The sequence below is a fragment of the Mizuhopecten yessoensis genome, unplaced genomic scaffold (assembly GCF_002113885.1).
Source record: "Mizuhopecten yessoensis strain PY_sf001 unplaced genomic scaffold, ASM211388v2 scaffold10975, whole genome shotgun sequence".
Taxonomy (NCBI): Eukaryota; Metazoa; Mollusca; class Bivalvia; order Pectinida; family Pectinidae; genus Mizuhopecten; species Mizuhopecten yessoensis.
The window spans coordinates 644,481-671,426 of NW_018408815.1; the positions used below are offsets into that span (position 1 = coordinate 644,481).

At 35.8% G+C, this 26,946-nt stretch overlaps 1 protein-coding gene across 1 annotated transcript in view; it reads left to right on the plus strand.

Annotated features, from left to right (window-relative positions):
• Positions 1 to 26,527, plus strand: part of LOC110464243 (somatostatin receptor type 2-like) — a 69,233-nt gene extending 42,706 nt beyond the window's left edge. The window contains exon 2 of the mRNA XM_021519351.1: positions 24,465 to 26,527. Coding sequence (XP_021375026.1) covers positions 24,535 to 25,770 — 1,236 coding nt within the window. The 5' untranslated portion in view covers positions 24,465 to 24,534 and the 3' untranslated portion in view covers positions 25,771 to 26,527. The remainder of the gene's footprint in view (positions 1 to 24,464) is intronic.
• Positions 26,528 to 26,946: the final 419 nt, after the last annotated feature.

Genomic DNA, 26,946 nt, shown 5'->3' on the forward strand with positions numbered 1-26,946 from the left:
GTTCTTTAATATACATAAATACATCAGGTTCTTTCATATGTATAAAACAGTTCAGTTGAATACTAACTAAGGATCACATATGAAACAGAAATAGACAGTATGAATTGACAATAATCCTTTGCACTGTAGTGATGGAATATCATGAACATGTCTGGCGAAAAAAAACTATCTAAACAAACGTAATAAATGATAAATAGCAATTTGCGAATAACTGTTTTTTGTTGACTGAAACTGACATGATTGATAATAAAACGTTAATGATTTTCAGCCTGATCATTCATTTGACGTGGTACTTTCCGAATAAATAGATTTTCCTGACAGCGAAACGTGTTAGCTGTCCGTCGTAGTCGACGCATATGTTGAGATATTTGTTTTTGGCTTGATTTGGTAGAACAGTTTTGCTTTTAAGATGTTACACATAATCAATACATACGGTTAACACTGGATAAAATTTCCAAATTGAGAAATACCAATTTGTTTTATTATTAATCAAGTTCTGTACTTCTGTGAAGTCGTATTGCTTGTGTTGGTGTCGCGATGGATGGTTGATTTCCTTAATGTTTTATTTGTTATCGTTTAATCAATTATAGCTTGTTTTATCAGTCGTTTGATCGATGACAGATAGTCACGCTGATAGTGAACGGTTTCCGTGTCTCGTTTTACACTGAATTAAATGTTCTTCAATCAAAGCATCTGTGGAGCGTGTTTCGACATGACTATATTAACAACATGGTGCCATATTATCAATGTATGTGAAAGCACTTTTGATTGTTTGAATTCGAAACTTTTCTAAATAGATAACAAGGTACAGATTGTAAACAACGCATTACCTTCGGTCTATGCGATTCCACAGTTATCGTTTTGTTCCGATATTTTATTCTGATTTTGTTTTTCGTTCCGACTCTTCATTCTAAATTTCTATTCCGATTTTTTCCTTTTTATGGTGACATTTCGTTCACAATTTCTAATGCTACATAGAAAATAAATAAAGCACATGATCCCATTTCCCCTAAAGATTGATAGGATGAAAATAATGATTATGCTATATCAATACGATTAAAATGTAGAGATTGTTGATATAGTTAGTATCATAGAGTAACAAAAACAGTGAGTACACCGCACTACAAACAAATTATGCTATCTTTACTAATCTTAAGAAAATGGGTCAATGTCAAATTAATAATCTAGTTATAAATGTTCTTTTGCAAGCAATGCTTCCGGTACACGTACACGCGTTTGTAATCAAGGTACTGGTGAAAGATAATTAATGCAGTATGATGATAGGTGTAGTTTGTTATATCATATATGTGTTTCATTACCTGATCAGAAGAGCCCTAACGAAACAATTAAGTTAATAATGTTTGTTTTGAAACACAGTGGTAAATACAAAGACATGCATCTCCTTTTAGGATTCAGTTCATAAACAGGTTTCAGAAAAAGAAGTTATAAAAGGTAAACTCCCACCATGTACAGCCAGTACAGGTCTGCTTTGTTCCTGATAGACACAGTCGTTTCATGTCATATAGAACTTGATAGCAAATATATACCAACAGCGCATAACGTTGTGAACAAATAAATATCAGCAACGTGATATGGAGGAATACAAAGTACTCAGATTGGAACAAAATATCGATATTTTCTTGTCAGATTTGTATATATAAACTCAAAAAAATAAAAAAGAAAGAATACTTTATCTCGTGACATTTTTGTATTGTGTGTATAAAACCCGGGATAAACAAACATCCGGGTATGCTTAGGTTTTACCGTATGCTAATTCCAAGTGTATTCTCTCAATGTCTTAGATTATGTTTTAAAGCGTATCTTATGAGTTCAACTACCGTGTTACAGTCAATATTCTGACCCCGAAAATACAAAACGTTCTCAATTGTTAAAATGTTATTTATTTTAACAGCTCTGTTTTCTTTAACGTTTATTGATGTAGCCAATTATTTATACATTGTTTGGCATCGCGCATCGATTAAATGAATACTTAAACATGCACTATCTTAAGTTCTGACGATTATTCATGAATGAAGTTGAGAGTTCAGGTCTTGACATAAGACAGAAAATGAATTGTAAAAAATCAAACAAAATTAGAAATGTAGAATTCAAAATAAGATAAAGTGTCATGTAATACCAGGAAAAGAATTGAGAAACAAGAATATGAGTTCCTAATATTGTCACTATGGTAACCCGAATTCATCATCTTACTCTCTAAATCATTTTGTCAGATGACAGTTGTTTATTGTGTGGACGTACAATGTATATAATCCCGATTTCCTGCAGTGATTTAGAAAAATCCTACACCACTCGTCAGCCATGAAGGTTGCTTCTATTCCATAATTAATGTAACAATAAGAGAATATCGAAGTGACACGTGTAATGTCATGTTCTCAAAGTGCAAATTGGAGCAATGACAACGAAACCATAAAGCATATCAACATAACAACGGACAATAAATGTCAACAATGCTTAACACCGAAGAAAGCAGGCGGGATTCCGTCTTCAAGGCACATTTAATGGTAATTTTTTAACATAAGCAATTAAGTCGATTTGCAATTATGATTAAATTGCGTATTTCTGCAATGCTATGTTGCCATTAGTATACGTGATTTAACAAGGCTTCGAGATAATAAGCACACGAAATGAAAAACACATTATTACGATTCTTGTCTTGGGGAAGATAGGTAATAATAAATGAAGACTTGGCATGATAACATCAAATGAATTCAACGACGGTGTTTATTGGGTTGACTGTATATAAAGACAGAATGAAACTTGTTCAAATTGCATTATAATCTGCTTTGAAAAGTTTGCCCTCGACTATCAGCTAGCCATAACGTTTAATGTTTGCTGTTGATAAAATTGTATAGTTATGTGAAGTATCACACAGTAGCTTAATTGCTTCATCATTTCTTTGTACTAGTGCTTTGATGTCTTGGCCGAGATAACAAACATGAACATATTTTAGATGAGCCACTCCACCATACATATCCAGTGAGTGTATCTATGTTTTGTGAAAATTAGTTTTCATCGTCATTAGTGTGGTGAATTCATGTCCCAGTGTTCATTTACGTAAAAAAGTTTTTCATCGTTATCGGTATTGTAAATGCATATACCAATTGGTGTGTTTTTAGAGTCACTCTGATAATCATCCATGATAAAATTACACTTAGATATGTCCATAAAAGCATACATTATAAAAAGATATCGTATTTTGAAATACACAAATGCAGTAGTAAGGACTTGATTAATGAGGTAAGGAATCACCTATTTAATAAATGAAAAAGTCGACATAAAAAGGCAAGCAAAATAAACTTCTTACTGCACCATATGAACATTTAGTCAATATAAAACTAATCAGTGGTATTTCAAGAATAAAAGAAAAAAAATGTTGTATAAATTGTACTTAACACGACCTTTACAACTTTCATCTTTTGCAACAACAAGTAATGTATTCTTTTACTACATGTAAACCGTGACAGAATGAATTCTACGACAAGGATAGCTGGTTTCCGCATTCACTGATTTACATTCATCGTAGTGTACAATATGTGATAAATCTATGCCCCGTGTCCCTAGTTGTTTCTAGTTTAGGCTTATTAGTTGTAAATCATTCGTCCAATGTCGATGAACATCACGGTGATATATTTAAAAGATGTATTTGGCTAACATCGTTGCGTGCCATCTTCCCCTCAGCAGGATACGCGCAGTGATATATGCACTCTGTCTTAACTTCCCCGTTATCAGCGACATTAGGACTTGTTATCAAGTATTTCCTGGAAACCCCAACGGTGCACAAAAATCACATCTATTTCGTGAATTGTTCAAATTATAAAAATAATGTATAAACCATAATAAAAAAATATATTTTTTCNGAAACCCCAACGGTGCACAAAAATCACATCTATTTCGTGAATTGTTCAAATTATAAAAATAATGTATAAACCATAATAAAAAAATATATTTTTTCTTTTATGGGCGGATTGGTCGAGTGGTTAACACTCCGGCCTTCCAAGCAGGCAGCCGGGGTTCGATCCACGAAGTCGCCGTACGCATGGAATATTAGAGAAAGAGAAAGTGTATTTATCCTGCCTATACAACTCCAACAACCCAGGTGGAGTATAAAAATGTCTGAGGTGGGTGTTGCGGTATCTGTACTGTAGCATTCAAGTGAGATGGCACTATAAATGATGCCGTTGGAAACACGGTCCCACTACAAACAGATTTTTTATTTTTTACATTCCAGTACATTGAATACAATAGGATGTTTACAAGCTAAAGCTGCAGTGAGAGCAGATGCACTTTAAGTACTGGACTATTAGCAATAGCTATTATTTATGCATTTCTAACACTCCGTTGTATTTCTTATTCAAGCTGTGTGGGCACTTCTTATACTGGCTATGTGAAGAGCATACATATGAATCTAATACATAATGAAAATACGGTAATTACGTCCCGCGCTAACCCTAATAACTTATTTTTCTCCTCTTGTACGCCTAATTAAGCGATGAAGAAAAGATACAGGCGTTGCAATTTCATTACAGATATTGAATAATAGCCTCACAAACGCTTCTCATCGCTAAACTATTGTAAGGAGCCGGAAAAAACGAAATTAGCAATATACTTCTTGCGTTAATGGGCTCACAGTTCCGCCAGTAAATCATCCCTTGCATTGTTTGGTATATAGGTCCACTCTAACGGATGTATTTATAATCAGGTAGAGATAACTCTAGCATATTAAATCGTCTTATTTCTTTTGCTTTTAATGAGCAAATTCATCACAATCAAATGGACGTTGATGAACTAGTGGTGTAAGGAACGCACTCTGATTTTTATGAAATATTACATGAAATAATGATGGGCATCAGATCATGTCGGAAATTCTTTTCTTACTCCAGAGTGATTTATCTTGACCCTCACCCCTTACCATTTCTTCCCTTTTTTAAACTTTAGTGTGCACTAAATACTACATGTAACTGAAGAATGAAGGATGTTGGTGCCATGTACATAGCACATTGAAATCAATGTTAGAGATTTCTCGCTGAGAGACGTTAATTCTTAATTCTGAGAGTATGTCGTTAGGGATATGCATCGGCAGCATATTTGATAGTTCCATGTCCTCATTACTAAAGAAATACATCTTTTTAGAATTAGTTTCAGTCTCTGTATTCCACATAAAAGAAATACATTGATAGCACGTTGACGCTTAATTATTGTAGAAAATTTGGGATTTCTTATTTCCAGTCATGTATAAAGACATCCTTAAAAAAAAAAAAAAAAAGTTCATATATAGCTTCACACATCACATACAAGATATGTCAAGATAATAGTTGAACGGGCCAACTAATCTAGACACCCCAGTATATACATTATTTATTAAAAATCTAAAGAAAGAGGCACCAATTTTCAGTTGAAATATCTATAATTTATTAAATAATTCGTCAATCAAATTTCAACAATAGCAAAAACATAGCGATAAAACTTGACGTAGTTGGTACACTCAAACTGACTCTCGACAGAAAATATTAATGGTATACTGGAGCTTATTTGAAGAATTAGCTTCCGTTAGCTCTGAAAATAACGTAATATTCCAGTCGAAGGAAACATAAGCGTTTCCGAGGAAACCAATCAAGTCCGTTCAGCGCCGCATCACTTCAAAATACATGTAATCTATCAATGCGCGAAAAACAGCTTTAATATTAAGTAAAATGACTTCCAGACACTGTGCTATTAGAATAGATGTACTCAAGATTATTATGTAACGAAATGTCTTTTTTTTTTATTAAAAATAAATGATATCCATACCCTTTAAAGCCAGTAAAGGGACGTAATCCAGAAGAAGCAGAGGTGATAATGGCTTTCATTTTTTCCCTCTAGATAACATTCCAAAATTGACATAAGTTCTCCGTCAACATATAATGCATACAATTTTAGCACACATCCTTAAAAGGCTTTCAAAGTCCTATGTAATAAATGTATAGCATCGTCTGATTAGTGTGAGGGAAACATTGGTCACGTCATGTACACCGCGAGGCATATACCTTACTGCTCCGTAAAACCATCTTTATGTGTTCCTAGACAATAACATTTCCCGCTTTTATGCCTATATCTGTCAAAATGTCCTTAGTCTGGTTTTACTCTAACAAAGTAACTTTTCATGATGGAGTTCATGAAGGTTTCGTCTCTCAAGTTCAAAGCAGTGATCAGGGAATTATATTTCTAACGTCTTGAGACGTAAAAAGATAAAACTTGGATAACAAATAAAGAAATCTTAAGCATGGCTTCGAATAAGCTACATTGTAGGTTGAACGATAATCAAGACACAAAATATATGTCGGTGGACATTCGTGTGTTACGCTAAATAAAGTGCCAACTTGTTTTGCGCTTAGATCAGAAAGAACAGCCTGTCATTGACCTATTTGAACAATATTCTGGTCCCCTCAATACACTACTGGTACCTATACACTGTATTAGTGTTTGAATTTACATTCATACACAGGTCTCGTGGTATACGCTGGCTTATGTTCGTAAACATACATATCAATCCAAGGATGAACAAGAATCGATAAATAAGCCAAAAGCAGGAAATTAAGTATTAGATATAACTCGGAAATCTAATAATGTGTCTGTATGTTTGGACAACGTAATTGTCAACATGGGTTTATTAAGCCCTGTTAAAGTAGACGTTAATCTCGACAACACATTCATGGAATGTGTCACCAGCTATACTGCTTTTGAATCGTCTCATATATTAAACTCTTATCTTAATTTCGCATTGTCCTTGAGATTGATAGCGACATTTGGGTTGGTGCCTTCTGTTAATGCAGAATTTGAAGAAAAAATTGTTCAATATCATTGGGACTACGACTTTGTGTTTTCGCGGATAGAAATTTGCCAAATTTCCTTCAAAGTGGGAGAATTAACAACTATCAGAGATTCAAAAAAGGCTTGGAATGCAATATCCGTCAATTACTTGTAAACAAGATGTCTTAAAACCGGAATACACATTACAGCATTTCACTGAGGTCGTAAAACGTTAGGAAACGCAATTCATCAAGTCCGTTCAGCGCCGCATCACAAAAAAATACTAAATTACAGTGAAGTTGTAAAATACTAAAATACAATGAAGTTGTACAATACTAAATTACAGTGAAGTTGTAAAATACTAAAATACAATGAAGTTGTACAATACTAAATTACAGTGAAGTTGTACAATACTAAATTACAGTGAAGTTGTAAAATACTAAAATACAGTGAAGGTGTACAATACTAAATTACAGTGAAGTTGTACAATACTAAATTACAGTGAAGTTATACAATACTTAATTACAGTGAGGTTATAAAAACATATGTCATAACAGTGATGTCGTAAAACTTGACTACACAATAGAACATTGCATTGATGTCGTAAAACGTGAGTACACATTATAACATTGCACTGATGTTGTAAAACGTGAGTACACATTAGAACATTGCACTGATGTCGTAAAACGTGATTACACAATAGAACATTACTTAACAGTGATGTAGTAAAACATGAGTACACATTAGAACAATGCATAGATGTCATAAAACGTGAGTACACAATAGAATATTACAGTAATGTCGTAAAACTTGAGTACACAATAAAACATTACAGTGATGTCGTAAAACGTGAGTACACAATAGAACATTGTACTGATGTCGTAATGGGTGAGTACACAATAGAACATTACACTGATGTCGTAAAACGTGAGTAGATAATAGAACATTACATTACAGTAATGTCGTAAAACTTGAGTACACAATAAAACATTACAGTGATGTCGTAAACCGTGAGTACACAATGGATCCTTTCTTTACAATGATGTAGTAAAACGTGAGTACACATTAGAACATTGCACTTATGTCGTAAAACGTGAGTACACAACAGACCATAACAGTGATGTCGTAAAACTTGAGTACACAATAAAACATTATAGTGAAGTCGTAAAACGTGAGTACACAATAGATCCTTTCTTTACAATGATGTAGTAAAACGTGAGTACACATTAGAACATTGCACTTATGTCGTAAAACGTGAGTACACAGCAGACCATAACAGTGATGTCGTAAAACTTGAGTACACAATAGAACATTACACTGATGTCGTAAAACGTGAGTACACAACAGACCATAACAGTGATGTCGTAAAACTTGAGTACACAATAGAACATTACACTGATGTCGTAAAACGTGAGTATACAACAGAAAATTACACTGATGTCGTAAAACGTGAGTACACAATAGAACATTACACTGATGTCGTAAAACGTGAGTACACAACAGACCATAACAGTGATGTCGTAAAACTTCAGTACACAATAGAACATTGCACTGATGTCGTAAAACGTGAGTACACAATAGAACATTGCACTTAAGTCTTAAAAAACGTGAGAGCACAACATTATATTACACTGGAGCAATAAAACGCGAGTTAGCAACATAATGTTGATAAGTAACAAATTTATCCAGTAAATCATTTCTCGGAGCAAAGAGCTTTGCACTTTACCTTGTATTAACGCTTGTACATTTTACAATTGGCTGGTGATGCTCAAACGCATCAATAATTTGCAAAGCGTTTGACGTACCCAGAATTCCGGAATTGGATACTAAAGACAAGTAATGGACTCACGTGATATGCCGTTATTTTTGATTCACTCTCCCGTCTAACATAACATTCTTTCCCTAGGTGGCAATGACACCTGTATCGTTCTGTTACGATATCTGAGCTGGATACATTGATTTAAATTTCCATCTTGGGACCGGGGCATTTCTTGTTAATGACAGTACAGCATGATAAACATACCAGCGTTACGGTACTAATGTTAACATAGACGTGTTAATGAAAATGCTTATCTGCATTTAGGGAAATAACGATGCTGTCAATCACATTTGTCCTATGTATATCTATCAACCAATGTATCCTGTACGGTACTCGTTGATGAATAGTAGAAGGTGTATTGCAGTGTAAACGCTATCTTCTCACGATAATATTTCCAAGTGAGTTTCTCTCTTGGCATACAAAATCATTGTACATTGTCGTTGAGCGTTTCACATAATTGATGTCAGAAGTTGTCTCCCTTTTATTTTCCGAAAAAAGACCAAAAAGTGTTAAAATTAGAAGCTTTAAAAGCGTCCTGCTTAATATATCAACAATAACTAACATTTCGTTTTCCGTCGCTGCCCCAAATGTTAAGTTGAACCCCAGAGAAGAAGGCTTAGTGGTGTTAAGTATGAACTAAAGACAGCATTATTACCTTTTTTCAGGCTGTTTCTCCTATCGAAATATCGTGTATAACAACTTGACTCAAGGGTATGTTTGTGAAAATAGACTATATATACGCCATGCGAGTTTAAAATATTGCTCCCTTCTGCAACAATGTCAGGAAGATCCGAAACCATATCGTTTGAACTATTTTAACAGACTGTACCAAATAAAACCAGTGTAGCGGTGTACTCAACTGTGACCAATAAAACCATCGTAGCAGTAAACCCCTCGCCACCGCTACCTTCTTTATACATGTATAGAGTGTCAACTTTTTAGCAATGAAAGTCCTATCTTGTTTCGAAATTTGAATGCCCTAGGTATAGATTTAAATTGAGAGATTCTTTTGTTTGGAAATCCAGATCTTTCGGTAGACTTTAACTCTTACGTTTTTAGACATATGCATCACTTCATCAAATCCGGCAAAAGATTTTGAACGGTGCTTTTTTAAAAGTTGTGTATTTGTACCTGTGTGGATATTATATTTATATATATCTACTTTATGTTTATGCCTATTATCATTGTTAACATGTAATTGTAAATGTATGACGGGAGAAGGCTGTGATAAGTTGTAATAACTTGTGCCCAATCCCTTGTTCAATTTTATTGGCAAGAAATATGTTTAAAGTAAAGTAAAAAATAATGCAGCTCCCTAGTAGCTACACGACTTGTCTGTACCTTGATGCGGGACATTTGAACATGCTATCTGTTGCCGTTACAAATAAGTCTATACGCAGCTTGTTGGTGTGATTGTATAATGGAGACCATTAGCTAGTAGTTTGGTCTGTCGTCTGCCAACTTGCTTATACATAATGTATCTATCACCCATTCCTTGTGTCGGATGCCAGACAATTCTTAGTTATCTTTACCAATTTGGCTTTGTCCAAAATGGTAGATATTGACAGGTCTGTCATGTCTGGCCTTTAATATTGTATTATTGACGGTTTCCACTATATCTCCGAACACCTGCTTTTCTGTTCCCTCTACGATTGCACGTAGCCTGCAGTGAGACTTGAGCTCACCAATCAAATCAATCTTACGACGAGCGGAATTCTTACTGACCCCTTCTACTCGTCTATACGCTATGTATGATGACTGTCCATATCTCAATTTCATATCCGGGATGAGAATGCGAATATAATACGTCCTGCATAGCTAAAGTGTAATTGAGACGAAATGTCGTTAGAGCTGATTTCTCTAACTCGGTACACCGTACCCATGTACTGTTTATGTCATTTGCACTTTCTTGCGTGACAATGGAATCATGTGTTTCTGATTTTCAATAAAAAATCTTGTAAATCGGAATAGACAGATTCGCTATGTATATATTCATACGCTACGTTTATCCGTTATAAACTGTACAAATGACGCAGAAAATACTCTTTTTAAGCTTTTTGTTACATGTGTAATGCTCACTGGAGTAAACACTACTTCAACAGAACAAACGACTTCGTATAAAAGATGAGAATTTCACCCGACCTACACTGATCCCGATCTCAAGCGAAACACATCTACCACGATACAAACATATATCGATACATCACTGTAGAAGACGTTTTCTGTGCGTTAATCACGCCACCAATCCTGTAGTACCCATAGCTTAGATAACCTCCCCTGTCTATGCTTAAATGGAAAGGGTTCGGTGGTACCGAATGTCACGGGAGACTACATCGCTACTCTGACTGATGTATGTCAGTGACGTTAATACTACATCAGCTGTCTACGATGGAGCTAACATCCATGCCATTATATGTTATATTGACCATAACTCAGCATACCATTGTCAGGAGCAGTGATTACAGACGTCGCAAACTACAATACAGACGTCACGACATTACTTTTTAGCGGGCTCATCGACTTTGACAGTCCAATTTTGATTCTGGTCAATTTGTTGAAACAGACGTAAGCCATTATTGCTGAACAATGAAATACAATAATACATCCACGCAACTATAGGTTTACGAGTAATGGGTCGGACGTGTTTGCTCACGAGCACTGACCCGAGACTGTACCTACGACTGTCAATTCTGGAGTTACATCCCTTTTGTGACCAGATGGATCGAACTAGAACTATAGTCCTGGAACACCAAATAAGACTGGGGCCCAATATTTCGATACAGGCACAGTTGTTGTAATATATTTATATGTTTTTGAAAATGCGCAACTTTCCGTTCCATGTCATCTTCTTGGGAAAATACAAATTATTTTTCGTGAGCTAAATTTTAATGTCAAATAAGCTAGATTTCCAACCGAACACGCACACGTGGTATTCAAAGAAGTTGGGCGTTAATAATTCTAGGTGACGTATTAGCCACAGAGGAAGCTGGATGTTGATTCTTAACTTTACGACCTGCATCGCTGTACTCCCAACTGGGACCTCGTTAAACTAACCGAATCGTGCATTATCTGTTGCTCCCGCTTCACAACATCCATTTGTTAAAAAGATGAACTTGTGGTCCAATGATATTTCAACACGCATTTATTTAGAATCAGGTTTTATTTGAATCATTGTGGCATATTGACATGGAAGAAAAACTGCAAAGACGATGTCTATCAGGTTTTTGTGCTGCCCTCTCTGATATGTTTAATTCAGGTTTGACAAACGGGATGTGTCAGTTCTCAGTACACGATAGCCAGCCGAACCGTATAATGGAAGGCGAACTCCAATGTATTATTCCATCTGTAATGAATGGCTGGAAATATATCGCTAGTTGTGTTATTTGGTCACTGTCTGGTAATACAACAACGCTGTCTACAAGGCCATTCCAGACTAATAATGTCTTTCTCCACACTGGGTGTGAGGGGCATATCTGTGTTTGCCCTATCTTTATTTGCAATCTTCGTTCATTTCTATTTTTATCTATGCACATGTAGCGTGACACTTTTTGATGATCAAATACATCAAGAAGACAATGTATGTATAAATAAAATGGTATACAAATCAAAGGTACTGATGTACCAAGATACATAATGTACTTACGTGATGCATACCGTATGTTTGGAGTTACAAAGATACCCAGCGGTCCTCTCTACTCCTTTTATATTACACCGTACGACTGACGTTAAGTTGTTGTTCATCGAATCGTTACCCTTAAGATACAAAGTTTGAACGTTTTTTAAATTCAATTCTTAAGTGTGGGGTGATGTTTCTTGAAGGAGATGGTAATGTGTTTGTTATGTGTTTAGAATGGGACCATAAGGACTACTTAAAGTGTTAAGCGATCTGTATGCTCCAATCCAACGTTAATCATTCAGTATTTAAAACAGACCAGTGCAGAGACAACTAAAACAGAAGGTTAAGCTGTCTCCGGAGAATTTGTGGTTACAAGTACAAAAGACACATGCAAATCAAATAGTGAAATACAGCTATTTAGATTTTATTTAAAGAGTGCAGAACAGTGTAACATGTCGCCAAATAATTAAATTCGAAATGCAAAGATGAAATTTACCAGAATTGATCAAGTTGTATATATGCCGTAAAAATGATACTAAACGTATGGAAATAATAGCATTCGGACATCGCAGAAAGTTGACTTAGCGTACTGTGAACAGGGACCAAGATGTGTGTACCAAGTCAAACAGTTATTCCTAGCACTGCTTAAACAGCTACACGGTTTTCATTTGAAAAAGAAATACATCACCGTTGGCTTGATTGTTTTATTTGTATTTTTTATGTATTGACCAAATGCAAGTTAAGGTCCTTTCAGGTAACAAACTAATTTGTTTTTATATAAAAATTCCTATTGATATTGAGCTGTGCTTATTTTTACTGATAATATTTAATATGGTTATTGAAAATAAATAAGTATGCAGTATGTAATTTATTGCCTTGAGTTCCAAGTAGTTTACATGGAAGTTATCTTATCCATTAACGTCAATAATATAACCTTCTGGTATTTGTTCTTGATTTTCATATTCCATAAATATACAATTCCAATAACAATAATTTGATCATATTGTACTCAGTTTGACGTATGCACCATTAATGTCATCATATTCTCAAATGTAAATGTTTGTTACAAAACTCCAAACAGGGGAAAGTATATATTGAATAGAAATTAACAAAATGCGTAGGATTGAATACCAATTAAGTATTATAATTACTTTATTTAAATGAAGACCAGACTTCTGATTATGTAGATTCCCGTAATCTGCATCGATCTCGGGCATAAACGACTATTCTTGGTTCCTGTGATATCGTACACAAGCACCGGGAAAAAACCAAAGACATTAATACTGTCAAGACAATCCTTGTCGTATTCACGCTCTATTGTTTAAACCTGACGTCGCATAGCGTAAAGCATCCTGCAGACGCGTATATCTTGTTGCCAAGGACATTCATGCTGTCAAAAAAATCCCTACCGTATCCCACGTTCTATTGTTATAACCCGACAGCGTATAGGCCGTAAACCGTTTGGCAGACGCTATTTTTTGTTGGAATACTTTCGGCAGGATACCATCGTCACAAACACAAGCCCAACACCATATACAGCATAGATCTATCAGCTATTGGTATACCACACTATTATCACAATGTGAAACATATATGCTGCTAAGTTTCCTGATTTGAAAGTGTACAGTAATAATATGCAATTTTAGTTGACGCCCATTTCAAGGAAAACATGCACGAAACCAAAATGTTTCAAAACAAAACCAAATGTTACTGGAAAACGAATGAGCAATAACAGGAATTCGTTGTCTGCCGCTATCTTTTAGGTTTTCATGGCGGTTTATACTTTCCTGACTCCTTTATTTCTAGCATATTACATGTTTTGACTCGTTTTTTTTCTTTAATTGTGTGTCCTAGCCGGAAGTCACGCGGTCTGGTGCTCTTATTGCGTAATGTGTACTCGCTGTGTGTCCTGAGTTGCTGTCAATAGAGGTTTCAGCAGATACTGCGTTGCCCTGCCCAGGGCTTATTGTCTGGGTCGCAATGTCGTGCCAGTGATTGGTTAATGAAGACAACTTGGGTTAAAGTTTGAACCACTAACGGCTTGATAGGAAAATTGGAGATTGGTATTCGTGTTTTATGGAAAGCTCTAAAAGCTTACACTCTAGGCACATGCGATGGTGAGATTAAAAAAAACCCACAATAATGGAAGAGATAAAAACAGAAGAGGTATATTGATGTGTGCTTAGTTACACGAACTTAACATCGTCAAAACTATTTGCAACCTTTCTTTATTGCTAGCTTGAAGTTAAACTCAATATTTCAAACTTCTATTTTGCTTGAGAAATAGAGCAAATATACTTAATTCTAACCTTACTAACATGAAACATATGTTTGTTGATTGTTAAAAGCCATAAGCGTATGATATTGCTCTGGATAGACAGGACTGCACTTCGTACAACCTATATAAAACTGAAGCAATTCAATTTCAACGATTTATGTTCTATGTCTTATAGGATTTATCAGCGGTAATGTAATATTAGAAACGTCAGTTAAAATATGAGTTTAGTAACAGTGCCTGTAAGCTATGCAGTGACACGGATATCAAAATCTAAGGATTTTTTAAATTACGATGCCAATCGTTTTGTTCGCATTTGTTCTAAGTACCTGTAATAGGTTTTTGAGAGATTTTCATATACATTTTTATCGTTTCCCTAACGATGACCGACAATTTTATACTTCTGAGATATCTGTTCCCTATGGTACATGTATAACAGCCTACAGTGTGGATTCCCCATGTGAGCGCATGGATGTATAACACACACTTGTACCGAGCATGCCATCTATTTGAGTTGAACTTCCGCAAAAATTCCTAGGCAATGTAGATCTATGTTACATTATGTATAAGATAATAATTTAATTTCATAAAATAACAAAAACACAACCTAGCGTAGAATATAACTTGGAAAGATATGACAACCAGATACTTTATATGATTAAATATTCAAATATTCATAATTACAACGGTTATTCTATTCCTGACATGATTTTATCATAATTCACCGCATGAGACGTGTCACGTGAACGCCCGGCAGAAGGCTGATACATGTACATTAAGTACCCCATTATTGATAACTTTGCTGCACACATACGTTACAATGTTTGATCCAGAAAGGAAGGTCATTCAATGCATGCACAATTAAATACATAGAGGATCTGTCATAAGTTTCCCTTCATATTCAATTTATGATACGAGCCTGTGGCGAGCAAATATGAAAAATCCAAAACGAGTATCATAAATCTAATATGAAGGGAAACTTATGACAGATTCTTTGCATCATATAATACAAAGTAAACTGTATAATTGTGATCTGAAACGAATATTTTGCACTTGGCCGCCTCTGAAACGATGAAAATTGCGTCTGCTTCACAATGACGTGACGTCACATTGATTGTTCCTTTAAGCAATAAATATTTATATTTTCGTAATGAGAAATCGCAAAAAATAATGTATGTCTTTTCCAACTTACAAATTTCCCGCTTATTACCGTCAGGTCAGGTCTATATCTAGAACGGCACTAAGATAACAGCTGACGACACGCGCTATTTCCCATACAAAATTGAAAAGACTTAAAACGCAACTTTCGTTAATAATTCATACGTTTTTAATTTATATATATCATATTCTCAATTCATAAAATAGTAACAAATAACATTTTGTAAATAACTATTCAAGTGTCGTTAAACATTATCCGATTTTATTGCAACCTATATCCGGCGCACGCACTCAACGAAAGCCCGCAGTAATCAGGTCAGAGTTATATTTGCAGTCCGGCATGTTGTTGATGTTGATCGTGCAATCCAGGCGTAAAATTGTTTGTTGATCTCACAGACACTTGAGACAGGCAGCTGGTGTTCGGGATCAAAGCAGAAGATACCGATACGTTTGGTAGTGACACTGTAAGGTCGCTCGGAGGTGACAAGACCAACTTCAGTTATAGTCTCATACCATGAAGCTGCTATTGTCAGTACTTTAGTAGTAATATAGAAGGGCTTTGCCACACCAAATGTAAATATATTCGATTGGGACGTCACATCCGGAGTGATATTACACACGTTACATAAACATAATTTATGTGATGGCTTTATGTCACTGCATAACACGGTATTCATATGATAAATTAAAATACTAACCAATATGGCTAACAGATTATATTTTATCTTAACAACGGAAAAAAAATCTGTGCCATTATATATTGATAGATGTCAACCTTAAGCAGGGTTTTCCCGTTCATTTACTGCCTCCTTCGCTTCTTTTGACATATCATTTATATATGTCATTTGTGAATTCCTATATCTATAATTAATCTCAAGATATTCATAAAAAATAATTTCTGTCCGTAACTAGTGCTTTCTGGTTATGCATTCTTGCTTAGTTAAAATTAGGTATGTGCGTTTTCTTCACTGAACAACTGATATCAGCCACATATTCACCAGCCCCCGATCGGATACTGAAACCATATAGACAAACAAATTGAGGCACGTGAATACGGAAGTGATCAAGCTGGCAATCCGCATCACACGACCGCCATCTGTGTCCCCTCAGACAAGTCTACGGAAGGGATTATTTCCCGATAATTATCGTGTGATCTTTCAACCGGTCCCTCCGCTCTGTCTGACCTTCACCAGTTTCTACATTGTACATGTTTCATGTTACATTAACGTTGATCTATTGATTATGGATTAGCTACGGTGCTGGTCAGTTTTTGTTAGGAACATTGGCGACTTCTAGGCTGATTTTCAACTGCTCTTTGTTTCATTTTATTTCTCACACAAACTTATAACACTGAATTTGACGGGGACAATAACTACCGTGTTACAAACCCGCGCCTTCCATCACAACGGGGTTCAAACGATGTCAAAAGCTCTAGAGGTCACGACCGACCCAAACAAGCTTGCAATCCCATTGGTATTAATAATCATATGTTACATTTAAGAACAGTAATAAACTGAATACAAGTACGATTTCCATTGTAACTCATGTTGCCTGTGTTGTATTTCTGAACGTGAAGTTGACAAAGAACTGTAACACAAACCCGCAGTCTACATTAGCACTGTATTACAGCAGCAGTACCTATAATGTCGTTTTATCTATGAAGGCTCCAGAAGATACTCACGAGCTGTCGCTCCAGATAAGAACAATCTAATGCAATATGCAGAACATAGGAAGACATGTACAAATGGCCCAACGTGGAGATTGTTCCACGCTGTTGTATGCTGACAAATTCTAAAATATTCGTTCCAGGCCTAAAATGTCATTGCTTAGACAATGATATAAACCAGATAAAAAAGACAAAGCAATTTCCGTTTAATATTTACTCTGGCATTGACAGACATTGTTAGTTTTATGAGCTTTTGCAGTGAATTTAATATTAAAACGCCAGCGACCATTTCTAAAAATGTAGTTACAAAGACAGCAATAAAAAAAAAATAAGTAAATGACTGTATGATATTATATAACCCAATGCTTTTACCTGAAATAAGATATTTAAATAAACAAATGATAGACCACAACGCTAGCGTATGACCACCTTAGCATACTACGTAGTTGATAAATATAACATATGACCATGCTAATAAATCAACAAGGTGCGTTTAATTAGCAAGGCGCTGAATGTGACGTGTCTACCGTTCTGTATGGACAGGTACAACACAGGTATTTTGGAGGTGTAAGTTACCATTCTGTATGGACAGGTAAGCTAACGTCCTTTATGGACAGGTACGACACAGTGTTTTGGAGGTGTAAGCTGTACGAAGTTCACCGACGAATTCCGCAGCATTATTTTATCATGGTTGACCCTAAAATCTCGAAGATAGAAATACATGTAAGTCATATTTTTTCATCATAGGTGCAAAATACTCCATAATGTGGGGGAACCATTTCTGTAGAAGTATTGTTTCTCCTTTATTTGATAGCTTTTGTAAAATCTTTATTTTAACGAATGTCTGAATGAGGAGTTTTGAGCAATATACATACATGTACATGTAATTATGCTCAGTATAGCTAATGGTGAGTCTCTATTAACTTAACATTCGTTATGTCGCAACAATTTCTTATAATAACGCGTCTGTCATCTCTATAACATTCCTGGTCATGAGTATCAATATATAATTATAAAGATAGGTCTATATTATGCTCACCTGAGTTTTGAGGAATCATGAATGTGTGACAAAGAAGCTATTTTCCCAATGCCAAATAAGCCAACGCTTGGCGTGAATTCTGCTTCACAATGACAGAAAGAGCCGACAAAAATCTTTCTTTTGAAAATTGTTTACTGAGCTGATAGATATACACGCTTGGTTAAAATGTTAATGGTCAGTGACTGGCCCTTTGTAAAAACAACACAGGGTCAACTATGACCTAGCTCCACTTGTGTCAAACATTTTTTAAAGTTTTCCTCAACTTTTCGAATTTTACAAGATTGCCAATTGATTTAATATTCTTCGAGACATTTCAAACAAACGGGTCCAGGACATTGAATGGTACGTGATGAAAGGCCTTCACTTACACATGCGGATATAGGAAACTCTAGAGACATCAGGTTTCCTTAATTACGGCGTATCAGGAAACGCCTAATTAGGATGATGCATCATGACTTTTAACGGATCGATGTTTGAAATTGTGCAATTATTAAATCATATCAAGGATGCGATTTATAATTTAAACTTCTCGAAATGTCAAAGTCCGATTTTGTCAAAGATGATTTGTACAAATTTCAGTTTCCTTAAAGTTATTGTGTAGGTATCAAAAGAAATACTTATATGTTGTATAGTTTTCATTTCGTGGAATGTATTCTTACGTCCTTTATGAGAAAAGCAAACTATTCCAGCGTTGGTGATTTTGTTTGTTTTATATATAACTGACAACTGAATTTGTAGTGTTACTTGCTTAAATAATTATGAATATATTTACAGTATTTTTGTAATTAAAGGCATTATCTAGAGGCTAGTTTGTTGGAAGAATTTTAAAGTGGTTATTTAGCATATGACTTAAACGAAATGTGAAAGACAACAAGTATATGCTACGTGATGTCAGACGATGATAGCCAAGAGACACTGTTCGTGAAGGATGCGTGACGTCCCTGAAAGATCATATATTGTAAACGAACCATTCGTACTACTTTTAAATAAGTCAGGCGAACGCATCAATACCCTAGCAGGTGGAAATTGTCCGACCACATATTACATCTATACCCTAGCAGGTGGAAATTGTCCGACCACATATTTCATCAGTACCCTAGCAGGTGGAAATTGTACCTAATTAACATAAGCTACGTTAAGCGCAAAAATACGATTTATTATTAAAATGCTAATTAAAGTTTAAAATTGATTTCAATGGTTGTATTTTGCGGAAGTGAAAAACCTTATATGATACCATAAAAAGATGATCTTATTCATCTTTTACATAATGACAAGGCAAAACAGCGGTAACCCATCTTTAACTGTTTGATACATTTATGCCTTTGATGACGCCTACATCTCGAAATTAGCCGATGGCCGCGAAGGCAGTTCATGATATAGGTCTCGTGAACTCAGTTATTGTTGGTAAATGGACACAAGGTTATTAACTTGCCAATCGATGTGTTCGACACTGTCATTTGAGTAGCAAAGGAAACCATACCGTTCCGGTGTACTTGTAGGACTTCCATCACAGCCTAATCACATTTGACCGCTGTTGAATATACTTAGCTATAAGAATGGTAATTGTCCTGTTTTCAGACACAAAGAGACTTACTATTTACTTATTTTCTCCGACAACTACATATAAATGTTATGTATCCCATGATATGTGTATACAAAACTCGTTTTTATATTGCTTCCGGCTCATTTTACTTGAATGTATAAAAATTACTACACAATGTCGAACTAGCATTTTTAGCTCAAATGAAAGGAAATATGACGTTCAATTCGTTGATTTGTTATTCACGAGCTGTTCGACGGTTGCGTGTGATTTATATCGACCCAATTGACATAAGTATAGTTATGTATCGGTTACAAACTGTGTTCCCTTAGACAATGTACGANGCAGAGTTATCTTCTCTTGGGAGCAGGTATTGATTGTTACGTCATTGGTTTGTGCGAGAAAATTACGTCGTTTTCTCAAAAAGTGATGACGTTACTCTCACAAACAAGTGACGTAACAATCAATACCTGCTCCCAAGAGAAGATAACTCTGCAATACGCAAAGACGGAATAGTGATGAGTCTTTGATAATGCAACGAAACATAATCACAAGCAGTTGTTGATGATTTTAGAGTAGCATTTCAGACAATGACTCTAAATGGAGATGACACCTGTCATCAGTTAACCTTAATAAAGGCATGTAAAACAATCAAAAGCGTTACGGCGTCAACAAGTCGTGTTCAAAAAGAACACGTCTACAAATCGAACGGTTGTTTCAGCTTGTCACTCACTGTATTGATTGTAATACGTGGCCTTTGGTAAGGAAAATGCTCGGGTAGAGAGATTTAGTAAGACGGATAAAAACACCGAGCCCTTTTTTATTTTTATTCTTCTCAAGCTTAAATGGAGTTACATCTATGTTTGCTTGTTTGCTTGTTTGGACTGTACGACGTCACAAAGGGAATTATTGAAAACCTATCATACCATGTAATTCATAACAATGTAGATATTAAGCAAAACAGCAACAGGGGAGCATAAACAAAAGTTTAATTCGAACTCAAAATCGCTAAAACTACAGCAAAATATGAAAGTGACTAAAATACGTAGAGACTATTGAAAAACAGTTTCGAAGGAATAGCACTTAGTGTTTAGAATACGTTGGATTACAGTACAGGAGGCTTCGACATCAAACGTTCACATTCCGATTCCCTTAGTGATTGCAAACGTTATTTTTATACTTAAACCCAAAGTGGGAGATATTTTCTCAAATGATCTTCACCCTCTGGTGGTCATATGGTCACGACGATTATGGTTGGACACGTTTACAATCAATATTGGCTCGGTAGTGTGAATTTTCCGTAGGATACAATGCACCGTCGACAATGTCTTAAAACAGGGCTACGTGTTAAGGTTTGAAGTGGAATGACACGAGTAAAATCATCTTTCGTATAAATCTTATATACTTCAATGTACAAAAAAATTCCATAACCACAATGAAAACAATGAACAAAAACCCTAACGCCTTACTAAGGGTAAAGCTTGTCAATCATTTAACATTATATTGGATTCACAATTGTCTCCTGCTTACGTTGAATTAGCATTTTAATAATGCTTTAGATGTAAGTAGTTATTTATTATTAAATTAATCTTAATTATGTGTGAGTTCGATAATAGAAATTTACTGTCGCGAGTCATGTGGACCTCACTTTCGTTTTGAATAGGTCAGTTGGGAACAAACGTACATTGTCGTGCAACATCAAGCGATCCGTTATTCCCGTCACAGAAATGTCCATTTTGTCAATGTGTGTTGTGGTAATAAAGGGGTTACCGTTGCTCTGTCGCGTCGTTCATCATTAGAGCTTAGTTTGTCAGGACGCTCACACCAATCAGGGTACTTGAGGTACAGCTCACCGGCAATTATCTGTGGCACGATAAATGTCTTTTCTTCATCATGGACATTCGGTTGGCATTCATGCTTGTTAGAAAACAACCAAATAATATCAAATGCACATGGAAAATCACATACATGTATTTAAACTTCTTTCAGTCTCTAAAATAAGGCAACAGATTTTGAATAAAGAGACAACATTAATTCCCAACAGAGTTTTGTGAGAGGTTAAAGCGCCCCGCCAGGGAGATCTGATCTATAAGTTTTTTTTCTTCTTTAAAATGTATATAGAACCTGTATTTTACCATTACGATAAGACGACTTCTAAAATGTTTTCTAAATCTATAACCTTTTAAGATAAGCCCAATGTTAAATTGCTTTTGCGTTATACAATAAATACCGTTTCCCAAACAAATAAAGTATAATAAGGATGGAAGACATTCGATAGCGAATCAATAACGAAGGCATTTATCTCTGATGAACCTTTATTTAATATCCATGACCAGCGGAAAAATAAATAGTATTTTAAGGAAAGAGATTAGCCTATATCCCCCTTAGAGTACAACAGACGGTATACAAATTAACCAAATGATATTGCTTTTTGGAAATAGTGCTACATCATTGATTGATATTGGGATTTTCAGGAAAAATAAGTGTTAAGGTCAGATTTTGAAGCAATTATCTACACTAATGGAGAACATGGAACCATTGTTTATCCTGTTAAGCAATCAAGTAGTGATCCAATCCTTTGATGTTCAGCAGTGACCACACACGAAGTGTTAGATGGCTGTCTAGGTGTCAACACGCTCATTATGACCAACAGACAAATGCATGTTTTTTTATTCTAAAACATATGTTTTTTCCCTGAGATATTGAAAAGAACACATATTTTGAAAGTCATGTTACAGACGTACCGACCCACCCCAATTAACGGGTAACTACATACTGTTTCATTTCTTATTGATGAGAGGTTTATGTAATGCTCCATCTGAGGATTGTTTTTTTTACTAGATTCTGTAACCCCATGCAGACTCCTAAACCCTCTGTAAGTAGTTGTCTTGTCTATAAACATGAACAGGCAAAAACCAATGATCTCAAATCTAAACAGTGTTAATCTGGCTAGAGCTTACATCAAACAGAGTGCAATTATAAGTAGAGAAAAAAACATCACACAGAAAGCGCTTCCAACCATTAATACAGCAGAATCAATAATCAAGAACGGTCAATTACCCAGTCTGGTCGTTTTTATCCCGAATGCCTCCTTCCCTACAGAACGGACATGCAGTGGAAAGGAGTTATGTGGCCGAGTTCACGTGAAGTGCGGATGAATATATCGGTTTGATGTTTCTTAAACAAATTGTTTGCGGTATGAGGCTATCAGCTGTTCCATGTAATGAGAAGGGCTGTTTAGTTGTAATCCTTCGTCGGTTGAGTGCCTAATTGGACCAGTGCTTTCTATAGTATATACTAGCTATTGGCCTAACATATCTGTTTTCAAATAATATGTTCTCGTAATTAATCATCGTCTGATTTCGCTGGCTTCCCATGTCAAGGGCGCTTTTGATATATACCAAACATTTATCTCATACGTTCAACATCGAACAAGTGTTTGTTTAATGCTCAGAGAAACCATTAGTGTTGTGTTTTGCTCCTGTAGGTGTATACAGTATATTTCTGTGATTAAACGATCCGTCGACAGATAGGTCAGGGTCGTTTTTACTGTCTGCTATATGTCATGTTGCTTAGTCAGTTTACTCGTATTTTCAGTTGCAATGCTTGGTTTTGAAATCTTGCCCGAACATTTATTAAAGTATCATTTACATAGTTTTATATATTATATGGCTAATACATTTATTGTATTGGACACGAAAATGTAGGGGACAATTTGAAGCTGAGGATTAATATTCTTTAGTAACTACACTGCATGTGAAGTAATATTTTAAGTAAAACCTATACGTTTACAGACACATACTACAATTGGCCTGCTGCTTCTTCAACTGATGGTGTGGGAACAATACCCAACAGTTGGCATTTTGTATCGCACAACATGATCGTATGTGTAAGAGTAACGTGAGTTAAGGATATGCTGCCACCGTTGCAACACTTATAACCAAAGATATTTTCCTTTCTTTACTTTTTAATTTGGTGTGTAATTAAATTCCTTACATCACCACCATGTTGTTTTTAAATATATGAAAATGTATGCATTGGGCGTATGCATGTACACTTTAAGACCTCTTATCTAAGTGATGTGCACACTCACACTAAGAAATACATATAAAGATAATTTTGTAGAGAATTAGTAATATAGTAGTAAGGAAGTGCTATAAATAGCTTTAGAACCATATTTTGGTTAATAAAGACTAAGAAATCTTGTTTCGAGAGGGAATTGTGTGTAATTGAAAAAATAAATCAAGCCCAGAGAGTATGTTTTGCAAAACCGAAACGAAAGGGAAAAACGTATTCGGACATGGTTTGTTAAACCGTGATAAGGAAGATACACAAACGTTTATAGTAAGACTATATCTATTTAATGTGTACTAAGTGTTACAGACTACAGTACAAAACGAGTTTATTCTTTAAAGCTGTGTAATCAGTAATTTAATAAAAAAAAAAATGCAATAATTCGCTACAGAACAGGCTTCACGGTAGTTTTTAGTGTATTAAGAGAACTGTTATTCAAGAATGTAATTGACTTTTGTTTTAACTTACAGGGCATCCAGTATTTGAGACACTCACATACTCATCGATAACATCACAGTCACTTGTCAGGACACGGTAGATATGGCGCTCACCAACTCCAGTAACACGTCCTATGAGTATGACTTCCTCGAGTATTGTGACGAAGAGGACAACACAACAGCCGTGGCCAACGTCACTATGGGCTTTCCTACCTCTATTTCCAGCATGACTGTTATACTTGTGACGTCATACTCTTTAATATGTTTTATCGGCCTGATTGGAAATGGATTGGTGATATATGTTGTTCTTCGGTTTGCTAAAATGAAGACTGTGACAAACTTATACATTTTAAATTTGGCCATATCTGACGCGTTCTTTCTCATGAGTCTACCTTTCCTGGTAACAACTTCTATTCTACATTACTGGCCATTTGGTGCAGCCATGTGTAAAATTTTCTTTGTCCTGGTGTCCATCAACCTATTCACAGGAATCTTTACACTGACCGCTCTCAGCGGTGACCGATATCTGGCGGTCTGTCATCCGGTGCGGTCAAGCCAGTACCGGACCACAAATATCGCGTTTTTTGTGTGCCTATGTCTCTGGTCAATATCCTTCGTGGTGATGTTACCCATAATTCTGTACTCGACGACTGTCCAACAGGACATGGGAAATCCGACACATGAAACCTGCACCATCGTCTGGCCAAAAGGACAGCTCATACCAGCTAGCAAAGCGTTTACTTGGTACACGTTTCTGCTTGGTTTTGCGATTCCTGTGTCCATGATATCCGTTCTTTACCTATCCGTCATTCTCCGCTTACGTACGGTTGGGCCTGTTATCAAATCGAAGGAAAAGAGGAGAACACACAGGAAAGTGACCCGGATGGTTCTTACCGTGATCTTTGTGTACATAATTTGTTGGCTTCCCTACTGGGGATTCCAAGTTCACCTCACGTTCATGAAAAGCGGATTCAGCTTACCAGAGTGGCGTGTTTACTTGTTTAGTTTTTTTACTGTCCTCACAAACGCAAACAGTATGCTCAATCCAGTACTTTACGCTTTCCTGAGCGACAACTTTCGTCGCAGTTTTGCGAAAGCATTCAAATGTCTGGGTCGAGCAGACATGGATCGTAGCATATATACCAGGGAAAGTAGCGTTCCTGCGAAAAGCAAACAATGGCGTAACGACTCGTGCAAAACACCTAAAGGAGATAAGTACGAAATGGCTACCATGCTAACAAGTACTGATAACACTCATCAGGTGCCAAAGTCAGGCAGCAAGGGATCTGTCAACGACGAGAGTAACTTATACGTAGACAAGGAGAGTCAGACCCAGTGACTGGCCAGCAGAGCGATCACGTGGTGACCTACCTTTGGCCAGAACGCGGTTCATACATTCAAAGGATAGAATACACGTGTTCGTTCAATATAAAATAATATTATTTCTTCTCTGGTAGAGATTGGCGCTTTGTTAAGCGAGAATATCGTTTGATGGAGTGTTGTACGTTACCAAATATGTAAACACGTGACTCGTCCGCCGTGATAGGACACTAATGGTTTATCATACTGTCTTTCAGTCGATTTAGGAACAAACATTTGAAGATAATTTGGACTGTATGACTGTTTGAAAGCAACACGCTATACGCACTCTGACGTGAATGAAGTTCCAATCACCTGAAACACAGTATAACATGTATTTCAATGTAATACGTGAACCGTAATGGGCCGAATTTATATGACAAATTGAGTACTACTTCTATACCTAAACCTACAGTATCTAAATGTATTGTGAAATTGTACCATACTTATGATAAATGACGTGAACATAGCTCGCCTGTCGTATACAGTGTGTGTGATATATAGTTTGTTTGTGGTAGTTGATCTTTCGTCGTATTTCAGACCCTAAGAAATCGATTGTTTGAATCCGTCAAAACGACTGGTTGGATCGTTCGGATAATTAAATCATCAGTGTTTACATTTCTACATTTGTTTTGCTTAATGTATCTATTCTATTGTTACCACCTATATTTAGGCAATGTGATAATACAGAAGAAATGTATGTTCTCTAGTGTCATCTCAACGACACAAACAACTAATCACAGTGTCATCTCAACGACACAAACAACTATATCACACTGTCATCTCATACACTCAAAATATATACAGTATCATAACGTCATCTCAAAGACACAAACAACTATATCACACTGTCATCTCATACACTCAAGATATATAACATAGCCTCATCTCAACGACACAAACAAATATATCACAATGTCATCTCACCGACACAAACAACTAATCACGGTGTCATCTCATACACTCAAAATATATATCATAGCGTCATCTCACAGTCACAAACAACTATATCACAGTGTCATCTCATACACTCAAGATATATAACAAAGCGTCGTCTCAACGACACAAACAACTATAGCACAGTGTCATCTCAACGACACAAACAACTAATCACAGTGTCATCTCATACACTCAAGATATATAACATAGCGTCATC